This window comes from Lepidothrix coronata, unplaced genomic scaffold (genome assembly GCF_001604755.1).
Source record: "Lepidothrix coronata isolate B3197 unplaced genomic scaffold, Lepidothrix_coronata-1.0 Scaffold70, whole genome shotgun sequence".
Lineage (NCBI taxonomy): Eukaryota > Metazoa > Chordata > Aves > Passeriformes > Pipridae > Lepidothrix > Lepidothrix coronata.
In genome coordinates this window covers 4458212-4467670 of record NW_016690250.1, presented here as the reverse complement: position 1 = coordinate 4467670, position 9459 = coordinate 4458212, and the positions used below count along the sequence as shown (strand labels likewise).

General features: G+C 43.3%; 1 protein-coding gene across 1 annotated transcript in view; it reads left to right on the top strand.

Annotated features, from left to right (window-relative positions):
- Positions 1-2373: 2373 nt before the first annotated feature.
- PREP (prolyl endopeptidase) overlaps positions 2374-9459 on the top strand; it is a 92369-nt gene continuing 85283 nt past the window's right edge. The window contains exons 1-2 of the mRNA XM_017818716.1: positions 2374-2505; positions 3805-3879. Coding sequence (XP_017674205.1) covers positions 2461-2505; positions 3805-3879 — 120 coding nt within the window. The 5' untranslated portion in view covers positions 2374-2460. The remainder of the gene's footprint in view (positions 2506-3804; positions 3880-9459) is intronic.

The window sequence follows — 9459 nt, the reverse complement described above, 5'->3', positions numbered from 1 at the left end:
TGCTCAAAACTTCCAATACACCTCAGACTGGCTGCTTTTACAGCATAAAGCTCATCTGCGCTGATGTTGCAGGAATGCCCAAGATATTGGGACGTACAGCTGCTTAGTCAGAGCTACTCACAAGCCTTGACTGAGCTGCTAAACATCCAGATATTCTGGACAAACATAAAATACATTCATCTAGGACAACACCTTGAGGCTGAAAAAGACATTTTCATCAGACAAACTGCAGCTCTGAATCAGATGCAAGGTCTTCGCTGCTTGTGAAGTTGTAGTCGAGACTGCTCAAAACTCCCAGATGTACTGTGCACATACAGCTTGTTTGTGTAGCCCACAGGCAAGTTGAATGCTTGACAGAGGTATTGAACTAATAATTCTCCATATGATGCAAATTTCTGTGCATATATAATTCCGTCTGGGAAGCTTTAGTCAGAAACAGCCTTTGCCTGCCAGTATTTACCTGAGCAAGTTGCTTAGACAATTAACAAGCTTTTATGAGCATTGGGCACATCAAGGCATTGCCACTAACCACCTTGCTGGTGGCATGTTCTTGAGCTCTGGAACAAAAGGTGTAGTTGGCAGCTGTCCTGCTGCCTTGCAAAGGGAGAAGATGAGCAGAGAAAAAAGTTCAGAAGGAGAAGTGGCCAAAAGAGAAGGGATGAGAGACAAGAAGCCATGTAGGTGTTGTTTAGTATGTAAGCAGAGCTGATGAACATAGTTATGTCACTTAGTAAGAGTTATCATTATTTCCTGGCATATTTCCTCATATTTACACAACCCTCAGCCTCCCCACAGGATGTCCAATTAGAGACAGTAACTCTTTCCATTAAGAGTAGGCAATCGAGGCACAGTTCTGAGCTGGTAATTATAAAGGTTTCATGCCATTTTGGAAATGCTTTAGATCATTGTCATTTCAGGCAGTTACTTTATTTGCAACCATGAGCATTTTTGGGGTTGATCAGACTTTAAACACCACCACACGCAAACCTCCATGTCTCCAGCTGGTGCCATGCACCACATGTACACACGAGTTTACCCTGGATGAGAAGCTGGGGTAAAGTCCTCCCCAGGCTGACAGGACAGCATGGCAAGGGCTCCTGGCAGCAACTTCATTTGGAGGAAAAGCAGTTCATCCATCTTACTAGCCAAACCATCATCTGCCCCCTGCATGTTTCTGGTGTATGGGAGGAGTGCACTGGGTCCCTTCCTTGGATGTAAAATGTTTGCAAGTTTTCTGACCCAGGAAACCCTATTGTAGAATAACCAGCATGTGGATGAGCCTGAGGTCACCCACTTGCAACACCTTTACCGGATGCACGTTCATCCAGACCTGCTGCACAGGCCAGAGCCTGCAGTGGCGCCAGACTGTAGCCCCTGACAGCGGGAGTGAGGGGGATGAGCACCAGCCACCAGGGCTGTGAACTTGGAGTGGCCATCTTCACTGGGACTGGGTGGCCAACTTGTCCTTTGTTTTTAGGGTGAAGGGGAGTCTCTGGCAACTTGCAGAAGTGTGTTGGATGGAAATGTTCTAAAGGTTTGGGTGGACCAAGCCAGGTTTAGCCTGGAGGAGGCTCAGGGGTGACCTTACCACCCTCTACAACTACCTGAAAGGAGGTTGTAACCAGGTGGGAGTTGGGCTCTTCCACTAGCAATAGGAAAAGAGAACAGAGTCTTAAGCTGAGCCAGGAGAGATTTAGATTGAACATTAGGAAGAATTTCTTCACAGAAAGGGTGATTAGACATTGGAATGGGTTGGCCCGGTTGGTGGTGGAGTCACTGTCCCTGAAGGTGTTCAAGGAAAGACTGGACGTGGCACTTAGTGCAGTGGTCTAGTTGACATGGTGGTATTTGGTCATAAGTTAGACTCGATGATCTCAGAGGTCTTTTCCAACATAGTCGATTCTGTGATTCTGTGCCTCGGCTTCGAGCTTCCGAGCCCCTACCCAGGAATCAGCTGCTGTTTCCGAGGCAGCTCTGCAGGTCAGACCCTCTGCCAACGCTCAGGAACTGAAAGGAAAAAGAATGAAAATCTAAGTTTTAAATTTTTATTATTATTATTATTATTATTTTGGAAACGTTTATTACAAGGAGGACGAGACCCGAGTGGTGCCCGACACACAACTCCGCCGGAGCTCGGTGAGCAGGGGGGGTTAGCGGCGGCCAGGGGCAGCAGTGACGGGCGGGACGGCCCCTCGGCCCGGCCCCTTCTGCGCCGCCGGTGCGGCGCGTGCCCGGCAGGGGGCGCGACGTATGGCGGCGGCGCTCCGCCTGTGCCGCGCTGCGTGCCTGCTGCCGGCTGCTGCCGCCACGGCCCGAGCCACAGCCACAGCCACGGCCCCGGCCCCGCCGCCGCCTCCGCGCCTCTCCGCCTCCTCCTCCACCTCAGCCTCCTTCTCATCCTCCTTCTCTTCCTCCTCCTCCTCCTCCTGTTCTTCTCGCCGCTCTCCGCCGCCGCCCGCCATGCAGGCCTTCCAGTACCCCGAGGTGTACCGCGACGAGACCGCCGTGAGTACGGCACTGGCCGGGGCAGCCCCCGGCGTGCGGCGGCCGCCGGGCCTGGACGCGGGGCTCTCCGCTGGCCGGCCCGCCCCGGGTCGCCCTGGGGGCGGGTGTTGCTGCCCCGGCTCTCGGGGCTTTGTTCGGCTCCAGCCTGCTCCGTGCGGAGGTCTCGGGCTTGTCACGCCTGCGGGCCGCGGCGGCTGCCGGGGGCTAGTTGGGGCGGGATTCGGGGCCTGGCGCCGGTGCCCCCGGGCACGTCCCGCGTGTGCGGGGCCGGCCGGGGCCGCAGGAGCAGCCGAGCCCACGGCGGATCCCGGGGCTTCGGCACCGCTGCATGTGGCAGGGAAAGCCCAGGCCTCCGCCGGGGCTGGAGTAGCGTCAGCAGAGGAACAAATAGTCTATTTATATAGGATGGCACATCTGTAACATAGTCCTATCTCCTCGTGTTCCGACCGTAACTGGATACACAAGGATTACGGTGTTAGTTTGAGTAAAACGGGTTCGGTTTTTTTTCCCTTCTGCAAAGCGCTCTGCTTTGGGCACCGGCCCGGTAATTATTTACAGAACTAACATCGCATTTAAACCAAAATGTTTGCCGGCATGAGCCAAAGCTGTAAAAGCTAAAGTATTTATTTTCGTAGTTGGCTAAAAGGCTGAACTGTGCAAGTCCTAACAGGAGGTATCTAGTCCTGTTTTGTATACTGAAGGAAGGAAGCAGGTTAATTCAACCACGTGGATTAGTCTTTTGTGGGTTTTTTTGCTTGCTTGTTGTTTTGGGGGTGGGTTTTTGGTTGGAGGTTTTTTTAATTATTATTTATATATGTACATTATGCACATGTTTGGGGGCAACAATAGTAGGGAGGGCTAAACTAGAGACAGTTCGTGTAACCAGGAACCACTTTTGGGGTACATCCAGTAATCAGGTTTGATAATTTGGCTCCAACACCTGGATTTGGAGTAAGCTTTAGGTTGTTTGATTTTTTTTTAGGGATATTGGTTTAGTGGGGCATATTTTTTACTTACTAATCTATCTTGTGGTAGGACTGAATGTTCATTTCACCCTTTTTCTGGTGCTCTGTGTTTTTTCTGAGGACTACTCTGCTGCCTTAGTGCCACCACCAAAGAATGGTTATATTAGCAACTCACCTGGGAGCAATGTGTTGCTTTTCTCTTTCTTTGCTCCTTAGCACTGTATGTTTTCGTGAAATTCCGAATACCCTTCATCGTGATGACTATCATTCCTTGATGGACCGAGTTTGCTTGCGAGTATGTCTCTTTAAAAATTATTGTCTTTTATGAATTCAGGTCCAGGATTACCATGGATGTAAAATAAGCGACCCATACTGCTGGCTTGAAGATCCCGATAGCGAACAGACAAAGGTAACCTTTCTTTGTATGAGAATAACTGTTTTCACATGATTCTCCTTTACAGACTCTGTTTTGAAGAACCTGCCAGTACTTTCTGAAAAGTTACATAGTGAATCATAGTGAATGGAAGTGTAGTTCATGTGATACTCATGGTGCCAAGAGCAGTGCTGTTACTTTGTCCCTGTATTTTAGTGGGAGAAAGGTCGGATGGGGCTTGGAGCAACCTGGACTACTGGAAAGTGTCCCTGCACTGGCAGGGGGCTTGGAACTAGATGATTTTTAAGGTCCATTCTAACCCAAACCATTCTGTGGTTCTATGAAAGACTGGAACACTTTGTATAACCTAGATCACAGAATTTGCAAAATTAAGGCCTTGTTTATCTTGCACCCATTTTTCTTAGACAATTTGAATGCTCAAAGTGGTGTTGTCACACTGAAGAGAAACACTCAGATTTTAGAGTGCTTTATCCACTGTTCTAAGTACATCTAAAATTGCCATAATAAAATAGTTAGGAAAGGGTAGAAAGAAAACTTCTTTGGCTTGCTTTTTATACAGTGATCAAGTGTGTGAGTATATTTTTTTGTTTAATCCTTCTTAAAAGCAAAATAAAACCAAAAACATTTTCCTTCCTGAAGTTAGGCTTTTTTAGTGTCTGCTATTACAGATTGCAGGTGTTGCGGTGTTTTCAGCCTGCAGTCTGGTATAGCTAGACTGTGCTCTTGGAATCGGTCTTTCGCTGAGAGAGAATCCTGAAAAGTGATAGGAATGACTGTGAGCTAGGTCCTCTGATATTAATGGCATAGGGACTTAACAGGGGTGGTGGCCTGAAAGTGGTAGGTGACCTTGTGGAAGAGGTTTCCTCTGTAATGGCTAGTAACTTTGTGATAATTGTAGTTCCAGATCTAAAACACTGGTGTCTATCCAGTATGCATGATTTTGTCAGGAAGATGATAGAGGGCAGGATCTCCCTTCAAAAATATCCCACAGTGTAGCTTTCCATTAGTGAGATTCCTTCTAGGTTCTGTCATGTATGTGCTTACTTAATACACCTTGATGAGCCTGAGGTTGGTCAAATTGAACTTATTGTAACTGTCAAGAAAAAATAAAATGTTTACAGTTAGGAACTCATCCCCTACTTATAAATCTGTTAGCGTATTTAAAGACTCATGGGATTAAAAAACTTGGTTTGGGATCTGGTTTTAGTGAAAAACTCTGCCATGGATGTTAATACTGAAAATTATATATTTAGGAAGTTGGGAGAATTTTGATTTTTAATTCTGATATCTTTAAGAAACAGTGAACATGGAATAGTCTTGTGCTAAATTGAGGGGGATATATGTGTGGGAGGTATGGTTACATCTTTTTTTTCATGGAGGCCTTACAGATACCTATTAAAGTGGTTTTTGGGATGCTGTGAAAGAACTGTGATTGTGAAAATGCCAAGACATGATTTTTGTGTCCCTGTGTTCAATACTGTAGCCACATACTGTGAACAGGTTGGGTGAGAACAGCTGGAGGACAGTGAAGCGCATTCTCCAGAGGCTGTAGTTTATATAGGAGGCAAAATAAGGAATGAGGGATTAGAATATCCTCATAACAGTGCAGCAGCCCAGACACAAGATGTCGTATTGGTGGAATGAAGATCTTGTTATATCTTACTTGCCTACACTAAAAAAACGCATGCCTTGGCAGTGCAGTAGTAGTATGACACAGAGTGGAGAGAGTTCCTGTATGTGTAAGTATGCAAGGATATCATCTTATTCCAAAGTTTCAGGAGTTACAGAACAAAAGGGACTAAAAGTATTTTGCTGTTTTACTTCTTTCTTAAAAGAGGTCAGAAAACAATGGTCTTGAAGTGCTAAACTCCTTGGATCTCCTTTATCACTCACTTTTTTGTGCTCTGCAGCAGAGGTTGCTGATGACCACTCTTTCTTGCTAGCTTTTAATAGTTTTATCTCCAAGTTCTTGAGGTAGTTTGCAGGACTCCTGCAGAACAGCCATTCTGAACCTACCAGATCAAAAAATAACCAGACACTGCTATAGAGACAGTTGAATGATCGTCTGGGCTTCAGAGAGAATATGGAGCGTGCTTTGTAGGCTTTTCAGACCTTCATGTCACTGACCTTGAGACACTTGTCCTTCTCATTCTTCTTCCAAGTCACTCTCTCTGTCCTTATATAGTCCTTTATGTCCCAAATCTGCATTTGTTTTTTGGAAAAGCAAATATACCCTGTGTACACCTCCAACATTATGCTACCTTTAATTTTCTACATATTAAGTACTGAACTAGAAGAAGAATTCCTTGGACATTTATGCTCATCTGTAGTGAAAGAGCCCCTATTCAGTTCCCGTTTACAACATACTTGCTTGATTTGAGTAGGTGTAACTTGATTTATGCCAAGAGGGAAGAATGAACATCATTCATTTATTAAGTTAGAATCTTTTCTCATATGCGAACAATCAAAATTATTTGAATGCGTGCTGTCAAATACATACAAAAATATGTTGGAATTCTACTTTTCTACGTGTAGCAGAAATAGTTGTGTCAACTATTGGTGTGCTCACAGAAAATAAATGAATAGGCTTCACTTAGTTTCTGTTCTGAGTCAGTGAAACATAAAGTTTGCTATTCCCTGAAGCATGGGGAAATAAGCAGGTGAGATTGGTTTTAGCTCTGAAATGTTCATGGTAGTTTCACCTGATGTTCACTGTAGCTAAGACTGAAGGAAATTAGAATAGTTATGAGTATAAAAAAGTCATATTTGGCTTTTGCTTCAGCTAGTCCAAATTATCTTGTGGACCTTGATAGTTAGCAGTTTACAAACAAGTGGACACAGAAGGGTAGAATTTTTTTGTAATTGGCTTAATCAGGTATTTTTGCAGCAAGAGTAGAGTGCAGATTGTGCTGTACCTGTTCAATTGTAGTTTGAATGTTTCCATTAAGCCAAGTGGCTGCGTAGTTGCCCTCCCTCTCATTCTTGTGCTGACGTGAATGCTTCTGTCCCTCCATTGCATGGGTACAGACATCACAAGGTGATATTTTGGGAGGGAAGACTTTAATGGATTAGTTTTCTATTGACATACATGCTTCATATAGGTCACCCCAAGGCCACATGATAGTTGGATCTAAGATGTTTCAAGAAGGGGATCTTTCCTTTTCTAGCCACCCACACTCTACTTTTAATTAGGTGAAAGTCAAATAGATCTAGAAATTTTTCAGCCAGGTCACCAGGATGATCTTATTCTGTATGCGGTGCATTTATCTGCTACAAAAAGGAGGTTATTGAAATCTACAGGTGGCTAAGCAGGACTGTTTCTTGTCAAATGCGCAGTCTTAAGAGTCGATTAAGCCAATCATCAAGTCACATCCTCAGTCTTTTGTGCAAAAGCTGTTATTCAAGAAGTATGGACTTTCATATTAACAGTCTATGTTCTTTACTACATCCCTTTTTTTTCCCCTGTGTGTGCTTGGTTGGAGCAACCAAGGGCAACTATAAGCAAGCAAAACTCCCTTCTCCAGATTCACAAATGAAAATTAACCCCTGGGCAGATGGGGAAGTTCCTATTAGACTTTGGAGAAAGGAAGTGTAGAATGTGGGTTCATGCTCTGCTACTGTTCAGCCACTGACTTTTAAGACAAAATGAGAAAACATCCCTGGCATAGTTAAAATCTGTTACACTGGTAAAATGCTTCTGGTAATGATATAAGCCACAACTGCAAAACCACGCTTTCACTGTTGTTTTAGGTTTGGCTTGGCTGGACTTTTCAACTTCTTGGTTTGTTTTAACACTTTGTGGGAAATAAGCTGGGAGATAAGCTCTTTTTTAGACTGCAGCAAAGTCTTTTGCTACTATGTCAGTCATACATAGCACCCTAACTCACGGATGGTGTAGCAGCTAGTTCCAGAGATAAGGGATGGACAAGGGATGAGAAAGCAGGGATCGTGTAAGGTCAGGTTGTACTATTATGAACACGTGTATGCTTGGATTAAGACTAGAATCAAAACTCAAAAATACAATTAAGTGGATTTTTAGTTACTATAGACCAGTGTTTAGTTCACATTTTGATACATTTCTAATTGCACTTAATTTTTCTTTGTAAATACCAAAAAAGTAAATTCCAAGAGGCAACCCACAAGAAGTCTGATTAGTTTTAATTTGTAATACTTAACAAAGGTATGTGCCCTCTTGTAGGAGTTGCACTGAACTACCTTTTACTGAGAATGTATATATGAACTGTAAATACTTTGCAGACAAATAACAAAGATTAGTAGTGTTAAAACAGTTTGTATTCTGAGACTTCTCCATGGAAAGTATGCTGTGAGTGGAAATCATTTTCTTGAGAGAGTGTCTTAGTGGAATGTAGAAAGCTGATAGGTTTTAAAATGGCATGGTCAAAAAAAGCTTGTGTTTCTTAGATGAAATTTAATTACACTTTTTAAAAAAAACAAAAACAACAATTGGCCTGCTCGAGTAATGGCCAAACACTTCAGCCTCAAGTAGAGCATCTCTACTCTTAGTACAGTGCTTTAGACCCTTACTCTGCTCTTTCTTCTGCTAGCAAATTCTGTCCTGGTTCAAACCTTATGACAGACTGTCAGATGCAGGTATAATAAAAATCTTTCTCTTTAGGTTCATGAAGATGTACAGTTACTGTTAGCCCTGTAGCATGAGTGGCACATGTTTTGCTCACCATGGTGGATGGAGTTGTTTACTGTGAGAGTTTCTGGTGACATATGTTCCTGTACCTCACCTGGAAAAATATTTCAATTAGGTATTGCTTTTTGAACATGAGTGCAACCTCATGCTCAAAGGTGCAAGAACAGAAAGTTGCCAAACTGGACCGGATTCTTCTCAGTGGAACTCTTTCAAAACCCTGTAATTCCTTCCTCCTTTTTCAGACAGCAGTGGCAGTCCCTTTTTCATATAATCTTGGAATATTTGGTGCATATTAAGAGGAAATGAGAAAAATACGTCAAGTAAAAGCAAAATTACTAATGATTCAGTTGTGAGTGCAATAATTAGTATGTAACCATGCTCTTATGCAATGAAGGCTTGTAAGAAAAAGTTTGTGTCTCCTCCTTGAATACCAGTAATGAAAGCAAATGTGGTAAGGTGTGTCTGCAGTTAAAAGTGAGTAATGTTCCAGTGTACCCTTGCAGTGGTGTTGTAATTTCGGTTGTGTTATTGATAGATGAAAAAAATATGTGTGCCAGTTTCTGTCCACTGAATGCAATCGAAAAGTGTTTTTGCCCATCCAGTACAATGGATGGTTGTATTCATGTTTTTATAAGCCATTTTTTCTCTGAAAATGTCACAGCCCTTGGAGAAGTTAGTTTATTTGTGTAGGATCCGCTGTCTAGATTTTTGTGTATGTAGTCTTTGAAATTCATGTGTTTCCATTTAGAGAAAACAAATTCAGAGACACATAATTCTTAGGTAGATTTGGTTAAATTCTTTCATTATCTGATGGGGAGAACAGTTATAGCACTGCAATGTGGAGGCTGCACGCTGTTTTGACTTACCACTGGGATGTGCTGTGCACATATTAATTCTTCACCTGAAGAATTAATAAATGACTAAACATTGAT